The 12758-nt window shown below is 52.8% G+C and overlaps 1 protein-coding gene across 1 annotated transcript in view; it reads left to right on the forward strand.

Moving 5' to 3' along the window:
* AKNA (AT-hook transcription factor) overlaps window positions 1–12514 on the forward strand; it is a 58328-nt gene extending 45814 nt beyond the window's left edge. Inside the window, 7 exon segments of the mRNA XM_005901087.2 lie at window positions 2018–2194; window positions 2835–2950; window positions 3612–3758; window positions 6034–6129; window positions 7106–7222; window positions 7500–7692; window positions 11361–12514. Of these exon segments, the coding sequence (XP_005901149.2) occupies window positions 2018–2194; window positions 2835–2950; window positions 3612–3758; window positions 6034–6129; window positions 7106–7222; window positions 7500–7692; window positions 11361–11622 (1108 nt within the window). The 3' untranslated portion in view covers window positions 11623–12514.
* The last annotated feature ends 244 nt before the right edge of the window (window positions 12515–12758 follow it).

A 12758-nucleotide genomic window follows, 5' to 3' on the forward strand; every position in this document is an offset into this window, starting at 1 on the left:
CCAGGGATGGCTGAGAAGGCTAACACACCCCAGAGAGAGGAGTTGGGGCCATCAGCGAGAGCAGGGAGTGCATTTGAAAAGGGGTAATTAGGCATTGGGCCAACAGGATTTGGGAGTTAGTTAACCTTCAGGGTGCTCGGGGGAAAAGAAAGGTTTAGAACGACTCAGATTTCTGGCTTGTCAACCAGTTGGATACCGATGCAGAGATGGGGAACTTAGGAGGGGGAGTGAAATTGCAGGGAAAGATGACTTTTAGGTGCCAGCTGGCACTCAGTCACTGAAAGATTAGGTCAGGAAGGCCAAGATTGTGATGGAAACAAGCCGGAGAGGACAAGTGACACCCAAGGGCACGGTCCAAATTCCAGGCCCTCGCTCAGCGGCCTCTGACCTGGACAGGGAGCCAGAGCCGCCCTGGTCTTGCACCGTTGCAGGGCCGTGGTCCTGCCTTTCAGGGGTTAATGGGTGGCTAGAGTTCTTACTCTCCTGCAGCCGCCACCCTCATGGTTTGCCTTGGAAACCCCAACAAGCGTTTCCCTGGGAATTGCCAAGGGAACCAGCTGCCTTGGACGCCCAGAGCGCCAGGGCAAAGGCAGAGAGAGGTCTCCACTCCCTCTGGGCACACCCATCTGAGAGCTGATGTCTGCTGCAGGTGGCGCCAGGAGCCACCCCACCACGAGTCCAGGGACCACCAGGCAAGAAATAACCCTGAGGGGAGCCCTCACCCCGGAAGCTGGTCCAAACAGTAGACAGAGAACCTGTATCAGCGTGGAGGAATGCCATGCCGAACCCGGACTCTAAAGCCCCGGGTGTAGGGGGTTGTGTGCCAGGGTGTCTGGGTGGGATTGGCTGCCTCAATGCCAGTGATGCCCTCAGAACAAGACCCTAGAGATTCAGGGACCAATCAAGGAGAAACACAAATAAGATTTACTCCTGAGATACTAGGGGCTCATGAGGTTCCTTACCAATCACAGATTGGGCTGTGTTTGGGGGCTTCCCTGAGATGGCAGTCTGCTCACATCCAGTTGGTGATGGGTAGCACCACATGTCTCCTTGTCCCCTCTCCACACACACATCTTTCCTCTGCTCCCTCTTGGAGTCTGGAGGCCAGATCAGTGACAGTCCCTGAGCATCTATGAGGTATGAGGCTCTCAGGCGCTGTGAGATGGGGAGGTCTGCTTGGCCGCCAGGCGCTCTCCATCTGCGTCGGGAGAGAGACAGACAGACAAGCATTTTCTGCCTGGAGCGGAGTGCTGGGCTTGAGCAATTTAGGAAAGGTTTAGGAGATCCCTGTAGGGAGGGGCACTAAGCAAGGGCGGGGAGGAAGCAGGCCTGGAGACACAGTCAGGGTCTCTAGAGACAGATGTAGAGGAAGGGGAGGGCAGTCCAGGGCCTGAGGCAGATCCGAACTGAAAGTTTTTGTTTTGCTTAGGCCGCACTATGTGGCCTGTGGGATCTTAGGTCCCTGCCCAGGGACTGAACCTCTGCCCCCTGCATTGGGAGTGTGGAATCTTAACCACTCGACTGCCAGGGAAGTCCCAGAATTGAAATTTTGAAGTGCAGCTTTAGCCAATGCCCTCTTTACTCATCAGAGGATGAGATGGTTGGATGGCATCACTGACTCAATGGACAGGAGTTTGAGCAAGCTCCGAGATGGTAAAGGACAGGGAAGCCTGGCGTGCTGCACACAACTGAGTGACTCTCTCTCCTCTGCATCCTCATCTCAATCTTGAAAATTTGTCACTGGTATTTCAGAATAGCTACTCAGAGGCCCTGCATGCTAGGTTGGGTAAACCTCAAAGAAAGTTCTGCTTTGCTCACCAAATGTGCAGGGACATGAACTCAGAGAGCTGTTTAGATATGCAGCGAGGAAAGCCGACACTCAAGGGAGTTCAAGATCCCCTGACAGCAGAGTCAGACCGTGCTTGCTGGGAAGGGACAGAGACCTGGCACCCAGCGAGCGGCTGCCCTGTGTTCATCGTGCGCCTGTTCTTCGTTCCCGTCTCCACCCCCACCCCAGCCAGGCCATCCGAGAGCTGCAGGATGAGGTCTCCCGGCTCCGTCTGAGGCTGGAGGACAGCCTCCACCAGCACCCCCAGGGCCGCCCCACGCGCTCAGTGTCCAGCTGCGACCGCCCCACCCGGGCCCGGGAGCGGTCAGGGGACTCCTCAGCCGCTTGGAGCTCCCATTACGGCAGGTAGGTGACCCCCACGTTCCTGCCCCCGTGCCTTGGTGGGAGCTGCAGAAGGCAGAGTTAGCTGGTCTCTGGCTGTCCCCTGACATGTGGGCTTGGGCACAGTCATCCCCCTCTCTCACTTACTCATTCACGCTTAGACTTTTTTTTTACCATGTCATATTTAATGCATAAAAGAATAGACTTGAACACATGTGTTACTAATAAAGCATGATACAGTGAATGTCCCCAAACTCATCTCCCAAGTGAAGAGCTAGAACATTCGCAGGACACTCACCCTCTCATGCACTCACTCCGCAGCTGCTCACCTATGATGACTTATAAAATCATCTCTAACTTCTGAGTGTCCCTATCGGGGGGTACTAGGTTAAGGTTTTCAAAGGACACTGTCTCATCACTTCTTCCCACGACACTTTGAAGTAATCGCGCCTATATCCCCATTTGACAGATGAGGAAACTGAGGGTCAGAGAGGCTCAGAGCCATCTTCTGTGGGTCTGACTCCAGAGTCTTTGCTTTTGACTTTGATGTTCTCCTCTTTCCTTATGTTATAAGCATTTCTCTGGGTTGGCCTTCTCACTGATCGTCTTTAAAGGCTGCATAAAACCGCATCCAGTGACATCATCGCTCTCTCTCTTTCGCTAGCAAATCCACGGAGAGGTCGTCTGGTGAGCCTGGGGGTGCCGAGCAAGCTGTCCCCGCCGGAAGGCGGCGAGCCAGGTCCTCCTCGGTGCCTCGGGAGGAGCCTCGACTGTCCCTGAGTAAGTGACCACCTGCCAGGACTGACTTTTGGAGGCCACAGTCTGGGCATGTTGGCTCAGGAGTCAGGGGCCACAGCAGCCACCCTCGAGGAAACCCAAGGAAGGTTTTGGGGCATCTTTGTCAGGCAGTCGTAGTGCTCTGAAGTGCCACGTGCTTCCAGTGGCAGCCGCAGCGTGCTGTGCCCCGGCTCTGTGCTGCAGTTTCTGTAAGGGCTTCAAGCGTATGTGTCATCTTGCTTCGTCTTCACTGCAGGGTGGATCGAATCATCCACCTTCTGCAGATCAGGACGCCAAAGCCCGAAAGCACAGGGGACTTGCCTGGAGGAGCATGGCTCTGAAGTCGGTGGCCCCAGCTCACGTCCTCCCAGCTGTGTGGCCTTGCCAGCTTGTGTACCTGCCCTGTGCAGTTAAGGGGCCAGCTAACAGTGCAGTGATCACAGTGTCCACTCCTGGGGCTGCTGCGAGGGTGCGTGACAGGGAGCATGCAAAGCACTTAGCACAGGGTCAGGGGTCCGGGTGTGTCGGCTGTGATTACTAAGGGGCCGGGGGAAGGGGAGCTGTAGGCTTAAAATCCCAGAGCCTCTGGACTCGTGATCTGCCCAATCCCTTAGCTACGTGTCCCCCATCTCCTCCCCCTCTCATGCCCCTCTTTCCACCCCAGGTTCCGAATCTGAGCCAGCCTCCCCCAGATTGTTCTCTGAGAGGGGCAGGACCACCGAGAACAGTCCGCAGGCCGCTCGGGATGGAACAAAAGGAGTGAGTAGCACCGGACGGCCCAACAGGGTCACCTTCCGAGGCCAATACACAGGTGAGCCAGGAGGGGGCGCTGGAGGTGCACAGTCCCCAGGTGGTCGCTTCCATGTAGCCAGTGGGCCATTGAAATATTGTCTTTTTCTGAGTTCTGTGATACAAAAACATCAGGGAGCATTGTCTCTGTGAATCTGGGTGTGTTTGTCCATGAATTCACTCAGCAAACAGTTTCTGAGACCTCCGCTTTTTCGGGGCCTGTGCTGGGTTCAGAGAAAGTCCACTCAGCTGGTCAGTCATGAAGCGGGTTATGAAGAGCTTGCTGCTTGCGGGACCTGGGTGACAGTGAACACAGAATCACTTCCTCCTGGCCTTCCATTAAGGTTGTGATTCCCCAGGGGGCACCCAGCACATAGCCTGTGGTGACACATAGTAGGATTTCAAAGTGCATTATATTAAATATAACCTAGCTTCCCAGGTGGCTCAGTGGTCAAGAATCTGCCTGCCAATTCAGGAGACATGGGAGATGTGGGTTTGATCCCTGGGTTGGGAAGATCCCCTGGAGTTCAGTTCAGTTACTTCAGTCGCTCAGTCGTGTCCGACTCTTTGTGACCCCATGGACTGCAGCACACCAGGCCTCCCCGTCCATCACCAACTTCCAGAGTTTACTCAAACTCATGTCCATGGAGTCTGTGATGCCATCCAACCATCTCATCCTCTGTTGTCCCCTTCTCCTGCCTTCAATCTTTCCCAGCATCAGGATCTTTTCAAATGAGTCAGTTCTTCACATCAGGTGGCCAAAGTATTGGAGTTTCAGCTTCAGCATCAGTCCTTCCAATGACTATTCAGGACTGATTTCCTTTAGGATGGACTGGTTGGATCTCCTTGCTGTCTAAGGGACTCTCAAGAGTCTTTTCCAACACCACAGTTCAAAAACATCAATTCTTCGGCGCTCAGCTTTCTTTATAGTCCAACTTTCACATCCATACTCGACCACTGGAAAAACCACAGCTTTGACTAAATGGATCTTTGTTGGCAAAGATCTCTGCTTTTTAATATGCTGTCTAGGTTGGTCATAACTTACTTCCAAGGAGCAAGCATCTTTTAATTTCATGGCTGCAGTCCCCATCTGCAGTGATTTTGGAGCCCCCCAAAATAAAGTCTGTCACTGTTTCCCCATCTATTTGCCATGAAATGATGGGACCTATTCCCCTGGAGTAGGAAATGGCAATCCATTCCAGTGTTCTTGCCTGAAAAATCCCATGGACAGAGGAGCCTGAGGGGCTACAGTCCCTAGGGTCACAAAGAGTCGGACATGACAAAGCATGCCCACAGGTCAAATATTAAATATGGATGTGGTTCCTAGTTTCATGAATCTGACTGCACAGCAGAGAAGGCAGTAACAAATAAGCAATTATAGTAAGCATGTAAATTGCAGTAAGTAAATTACAGACTTGGCTCTCACCCATGTATCGCTGGGAAGGAGGGCGGTTAACCTCAGATCCAGAAGGCTAAGTGATGCAGACAAAGCAGGAAATGAGACACACATCTCCCAACGGAGCAAATAGACACTGAGGTTTAGAAGTCAAAACAACAGCGTGTCCAGGGTCCCCAGTGCAACACACACGGAGTATAAAGTGAAGACCCTGCATGGCAGAGGACAGAGAAAAAAATAATCAGGCATCATCCCCAAGGTCTTATGTGAGACTCAGGGATGGATAAGGCAGGGAATAGTGGAGCTGAGTGCAGACCCAAGAGTCTGTCCGATTTTTTGATAACCTTAAGGACCTGACATCTGCGGAATGCAGGGCAGAGTACATGGATACAGCCCCCCTCGGTCCTCCCAACAAGCCTGTGAAACCCACAGTATGACTCTCCCCATTTCCCAGCCACTTGAATCACAGAGAAAACACCACTGACTCCATGCCCAAGCCATTCTAATCCTAACGAGCAAGCTGGGGTCTGGGGAGTACCGTCATGCTTTGTCATTGCTTATCCTGTCTTTCTGCCTGCTTTCCAGTCCTGACTGAGCCTGGGTTTGCTGATTTTTTTCCGTATGTCAAGAACTAGGCAGTTGGTTCCAATAGGATCTGAGATGAAACAGGAGTCTGGAAAGGGCTTACAATAAACAGACAGATAAATGTGTTTTATCTATATATGTATATGTACATGCACACTTATGTATCTACATATTTATGCACACGTTGTGTGTGCATGAAGAAAAGATTGAGAGGGAGACTGTTAAACCATCTGGAGGAAGAAGAGAGATTTGTATTCTAAATCATCTCCAGTTCTGTATCCATGCACAGCTGATACTGTTCTGGTTTCTTCCCCAGGCCAGGAGTACTATGTTCTGACCCCCAAGACTGTCCCAAGAAGCAGTGTCCCAGTCTCCTGTCCCCACTGCCGACCCCCTAGGATGGAGGATCCAGGTAGGGGGTGGTACCTGGAGAAGCAGCCAGGGCCGTAAGGCTGCAGCTTCTTGCCCCTGGCTGGGGGGCAGGGGTGCAGTTGGGCCGGACATAGACTGCCCTGAGCCCAGTGGCAGGTCAAGGTGCAGACGGGAGCAGGACTTTTCTGGACTTCTCAACTTTCCCAGAGTGCCCTGCCCTCACACCTATTTCTCCAGGTGCTTTGCCTGAAGCCACTCTCCTTCTCCTTGACGTGGAGAAACCATGAACATGATTTCAGAAGTTCCTGATGCGGGGAGGGATGTGAGCAGCAGGCAGGCTGGCAGCGATGATTATCTTGTCTCCCCTCTGTCTACCTTCCGCCCTCCCCACCTTCTCCCCCAAACCCAAGGGTTTAGGGGAAGAGTAGTCGGGGGAGCAGTGGCCTGAGAACATGGACACCAAGTTCTAGTCCCGGTTCTGCCACTGACATGCTGTGTGACATCAGACAAGTTCCTTAACTTCTCTGAGCCTTGGGCTCCACACCTCTAATGGAAGGTTTGGAGATGGTCTCTGAGGCTCTTTCAAGCAATGATGCTGATAGTGCTGTCGTTTATTAAGCCCTTACTTAGCAACATGATGAGGCTTTTACAAGCATGATCCTCACAACCCTAGGAAGTAGGTTTTGTCCATTTTATTACCATTCCCATGAGTGAAGAAACTGAGGCTCAGAGAGGGCAAGTGACTTGCCGAAGCACACACAGCTCACAAGTGGTAGACCCAGCTAGTTCAGTGGCTTGTTGGATTCAATCAATCAATAAATGAAGACTCTGAGCAGAGGGCCTGGCTCATGAGATGCCTCTTACTGTCATGGTAACCATCAGTATTATTGCCCAGTGGAGGCAGCTTGTCTCCTCTGCAGGGGTCCCTGAGAGGAGCTCAGTGCTGCGGGAGGCCTGTGGCGGGGCCTGGTGACTCAGACATCGTCCTCTCCTGACCTCCCTGCCTCCTCTTCCAGGTGATGCTGTCACCAGGGACCCCCTGGGACCGTCTCGCAGTGAGACCTTGCGATGTCCCCTGTGTAGTCAAGTTGGGTCCCCCTCTGAGGGGGATGGCCCAGACTCAGCCACCTCTGGTAGGACTGATGCTCTGTCTCTTTCCGTCTGCTCCCCTGGATTTGGGTTTGGGGCCCTGGGAGGGGGTTTACCCGGGAAATGACTCAGCAGCAGCAGCAGCAGCAGCTCGCCCAATCTGGGGTGGAGCAAACTGGATGAGAGCTGGCTTCCCAAAGCGAGGCACTCCCTGCGTGGCCAGCCCCCGCTCCAGTGGGGTTGGCGGGGCTGGGGGCCCTCTGTTCTCTGCCAGATCTTCCCAGGTTGTGAGACTGTGTCTCTGTTGTCCCTCCCTGACAGCGCCAGAAAAGGCCGCCAGCAGCAGAAATGCGCCTTCAACGTCCAGCCCCAAGCAGAGGAGCAAGCGGGCAGGGTCGCCGCCCCGGCCACCTCCTGGACTGTGGTATCTGGCTGTTGCACCCTCGGCACCAGCCCCTCCTGCCTTTGCCTACATCTCCTCGGTTCCCGTCCTGCCTTATCCATCAGCCACTGTGTAAGAACCTTCCCTCCCAGCCCTCCTTGCCTGTTTGAATCGCTTAATAGTTAGCATTCAGCCCTGAGCTGGGTAGCTGAGAACTCAGCACTGAGTACTCGTGTGTTTCTCCCCAACACTTGTGTAGTCACTCAACAAACCTTGAATGCTCCCTGGGTGCCAGGGAGACTGCTTGACCCTGGGGACCCAACAGTGAAGGAGCCTGGCAGAGGGCATTGCCCTCATGGGGACTTAGAACCCTAATCATCTCCCATTTCCTTGTGAGTCTTCTTAGCAAGCAACCAATACCCTCACTTAAAAAAAAATAGACTTTATTTTTAGAACAGTTTTAGATTTATAGAGAAAAGGAACAGATAAGACAGAGAGTTCTCATATACACCCCAAACACAGTCTCCTCTAATACGACCATCTTACCTTGATATGGTAACCTTCCCAAGTAGCAGAGTGGTAAAGAACCTGCCTGCCAGTGCAGGAGATGCAAGAGACTTGGATCAATCCCCGGGTTAGGAAGATCCCCTGGAGAAGGAAATGGCAACCCACTCCAGTATTCTTGCCTGGAAAATTCCATGGACAGAGGAGCCTGGTGGGCTACAGTCCATGGGGTCGCAGAGTCGGATGCAACGGGGCAGCTGACACACACACACACACCTTGACATGGTCCGTGTGTGGTTAGTGAACCGTTATTAATACATGGTTATTAAATGTAGTCCACAGTTTGCTTCGGCGTCTTCAGTGTTCTCCTGAAGTCCTTTTTCTGTTCCAGGATCCGCCGCCCCAAGGAACCACATGCATGTACTTGTCACATCTCCCAGTCTCCTCCTGGCTGACAGTTTCTCAGACTTTCCTTGCTCCCAATGGTCTTGCCAGTTCAGAGGCACACCAGTCTGGTCCATGGTAGGATGAGCAATCGCTGTTTACATGTTACATTCGGATGTAACATCAGTTAAGACAAAAGACACAGGAGTCGAGGTGAAAAAGGCTTAGGTTTTAGAATCAGAGCTGCACTGGAATCCTGTCTGCCATTTATGATTGCTGTGGCCTTGGTAAAGCTACTTCCTCTCTGAGCCTGTCTCCCTCTCTGTTAAATGGGGTCAGAGTCTCGGTCGCATACAGTTTGTATGAGGATTAGATGAGGCAGGTGGCATGAGATGTCTGTGGAGTTTGTAGTGCATGCTGGCACATGCTCTTTGCTGAATAAATGGCAGCTGTGCCATCGCCGTGGATGCTGCCACCGTTCAGTATTGTTGTCAGTAAGGAGAGAAATGAGGGAAGGTGCTTTCAACAAGACAGGATTGTGCAGGGAATAAAAGCCCAGACCCTGGAATTAGGAGATTTGTCTTCTGCAGACTGTTGTCAGCTTGTTCTATACCGGTTTCCTTCACTTTAAAATAAGTGGGTCAGGGCGGCCAGTAACCATAGTGCTTCTAATACTACTTAAATTGGGACTGATGACACTACATTCCTCCAGCGGCCAGTCAAGCAGGACTGAATATGCTCAGTGGTTGCGGCTGGGAAAGCCTTAGAAAGCTGAGTGGGCCTGTGCAGCCACCTGCTGGCCAGCCGCCTTATAACCTCTGAACTAGAGGCTTTCTAGTCCGGCTTTCTAGTTTCTAGCAAATTTTTCGGTTTAGTGGGGTTTTCTGGTTGTTGCTTGTTCTGTTCTGTAGCATCTTCCCTATGGGGAATTCGGGGTAACTTTCAGGTCAGTCTGGTCATCAAATTATCAGAAGGCAGGGGTGTGTGGGAATCCAGTAGTTACACCAGCTCGTCTGTCCCTAAAGGAGAGAACTGGGTTCAAGAAGCCCATTCATTCATTCGGTTCAGATGATATGTATCAGGATCTCCTGGGAACTAATTAGCTATGGGTTTAAATCGAGTACTGCCCCAGCCCCCTGATTCTGGGAGAATCCTCAGTAGCTGTTATTTATAGGGCACCAAGGCGATGGCACCCCACTCCAGTACTCTTGCCTGGAAAATCCCATGGACGGAGGAGCCTGGTGGGCTGCAGTCCATGGGGTTGCGAAGAGTTGGACACGACTGAGCGACTTCCCTTTCACTTTTCACTTTCATGCATTGGAGAAGGAAATGGCAACCCACTCCAGTGTTCTTGCCTGGAGAATCCCAGGCTGCTGTCTATGGGGTCGCACAGAGTCGGACACAACTGAAGTGACTTAGCAGCAGCAGACATACAGAGCTTTTTACCTGAGTTTTCCTATTGGCTGTACCCTGGGAGGTAGCTAAGTGTGGTTGTTTTCTGGGGGAAATGGAGCCCTTGAAAGTGAAGTAGCTTGTTCATGGTCATGCGGGCGGCCAAGAGGAATGACCAGGATTTGGGGCAGGCTTCTGCATCCCTTAGCTTCTCTGAGCATCACTTCACTCATCTGTAAAATAAGCATAAAAGTGCCTACGAAATAAATGAGATAGTGCTAGTAAAGCACTTATCTCAGAGTCTGGCCTGTGGGTACCAAGGATGAAGATTCCAGTCCTGGGCTAGGCACTGCGTCTAACTGTTGAGCAACAGTCAACTGCCTTCCAAACCAGCGACACCGTTTCACATTCCCACCAGCAGTGTGTGAGGGTTCCAGTCTCTCACGTCCTCTCACAAAACTCACTGCTATCTGTCTTTGGTTTTAGCCAACCCCAGTGGGTGGGGAGTGTGTGAAGTGGCATCTCGTGTAGATTTGATTTGCATTTCCCTGATGGCTAATGATATTGAGCATCTTTTCATGTGCTTGTTGGCCATCTGTTTATCTTGTTTGGAGAGACATCTGTTCAGATCCTAGCATAGCACACTGTGCAATAATGCAAATTAGAAAGTGAAGGATCAGCAGTAAGACTGGAGTTTACCACATGCCAAGCAACACACCAGCGAATGTCTCCAGCCAAGTCTTCCTAAACCCATTCCTGCTCCATTTAGGCAAAACGCTTCGTTGTCCCCATCTTTCACTTTGTCCCCCTCTACACACTGTATTCCATGTCACAGGTGCCACCGCTTCTTGCTCAGCACTAGTTTCCTTGAACCCTAAACTTGGGCATCTTTGGATGAATGCAGGAGTCACTTCTTGGGGAAATCTGTGCTTCATTTCGTGGCTCCTCTGCCCATTTCCCCCAGGACTTCTAAACAACACCCCCACATTCCCGCAGGACTGGGCTGGGAAGGACGCACATCCACCCCCTGCTCTGGGTGAGAGGTGCCAGACCATCGCACTCCTGCAGAATCCTAATTGTTATTGTCACACCTCTCTGTCACTCCACACCTCACAAATAGGACTCCACGCATTACCTGCATTACCTCTCTGGTGAAGGAGGCTTGCTCCAGAACCTGGGGTGGTCCTGGTCTCCCTGAGACCAGGCGTCCAGACTAGACGCTCCAGGAAGGCAGCAGGCAGGGTTGTTCATTCACCATGGTAACCACAGGCCCCAGCACACCAGTCGGTACTTAGTATAAGGTCAGTACGTATTTATTCAATGAATGGATAGATGGCACTGACTGCTTTCGAGCACTGTTCCGGCTTCATCCCTCCAACACATCCCTTGGCGGGGGATATTTTTCCCATTTTGGAGATGAAGAAACCGAGACTCAGAATGTAGGGGCCAAGGACCAAGCCGGGCCTGAGGCGCCCCAAGGCGTCTCCGTGGTCAGGGAACTCACCCATCTCTCCCCGCAGGTACTACGCGCCGCCAGCACCTACCTCAGCCCCCTCAGTCCGAGCAGCCGCCGAGTGGCCCCCCGCAGCCTGCTCCCGGCCGGCCCGGGGATCCCGGCACTCCGTCCAGCTGGACCTGAAGGACCTGGAGGAGCTCAACAAGGCCCTGAGCCGGGCGGTCGAGGCTGCCGAGAGCGTCCGCTCCACCACCCAGCACATGAGCCGCTCGCTGTCGGCCGAGCTGCGCCAGGCCCGCAGCCTGCGGGGCTCCTGCCTCTTCTGACTGCGCTCGAGGCTCAGGGACACGTGGCGGGCAGGGGGCTGGCAGTCGCCCCCCGCCCCAGGCCAGAGGGCGCTGAGCCACTCCCAGAGGCCCCACAGACACTCACGAGGAAGGCTCCCTCCGCCCCGGGCCCTGCCTTCTCAGCCTCCGTGCTTCCAAAACGGAACAAGTGGCAGTGGGTGACTCAGAGAAGCCACTTCCTAGCCCTGAAGGAGGTTGAGGCTGGGACTGAGGCCACCCTCTGCCCAGACGCCATCTCTGGGAGGCCCCTGGCCTGCACGCGTCCATCTCCAGCTAATAATATGTATTTTATATATGATGGACAGGTTTTTTTTTTTTTTTTTCTTTAACTGAGGCATTTTTCTGGCCTTGAATCCTTCTTAGGAGGCCAGATAAGAGGGGACGGGGCCAGGGTCTCTGGTGAAAACTTGTCCCCCACCTGTGACCAGCCACTCCAGAGTAGGCGTCTCTGGGAAGAACGTGGCCGGGGACTTTCCTTCTGGTGACTGGTGGTCGGTCTGTGGGGTACTTTGAGGCCATTGGAATATCTTAGAAGCACCCAGCTTCCCCATGGTCAAGCAGCCTTTCCCACAGGCTTGCTGCGATGGAGACACCCCACTGGGGGCCCCGGAAAGTCGTCTACCACGGTCCTGCCTCAGTACCTCATGCCGAGACCCCTGGCTCTCCCCTCGGACTCCTGTGGAACTGGGCCAGTGGCCAGCTTCCTGCCAGCTCCCGGTGTGTGCCCCTGAGGCCAGGCCATCTGCTCCCCAACCCTGTAGCAGCTCAGACCTCAGCTTTTCTGGAATGTGTGTGCATCACTGATATTTGTATATTTGGGGCATTAAAAAAATCTATTTTCGTTATGAGAGCAAATAAATAAGAGTGAATATTGATCTTTAAAATTGTTTTATGTGTATTTTTTGGCCATGCCACGTGGCACGCGGGATCTTAGTTCCCTGACCAGGACTGAACCCGCGCCCCCTGTAGTGGCAGCATGGAGTCCTAACACTGGCTTGCCATGGAAGTCCTACATAGTAATCTTAAGAAATGGAGGTCAAAGAACACCCCAAACATTCGCAAACCCACCCACGTCTGTGGTATATGTCATCCACTTATGGTTTCTAAGGTCACGT

Source organism: Bos mutus, chromosome 8 (assembly GCF_027580195.1).
Source record: "Bos mutus isolate GX-2022 chromosome 8, NWIPB_WYAK_1.1, whole genome shotgun sequence".
Taxonomy (NCBI): Eukaryota; Metazoa; Chordata; class Mammalia; order Artiodactyla; family Bovidae; genus Bos; species Bos mutus.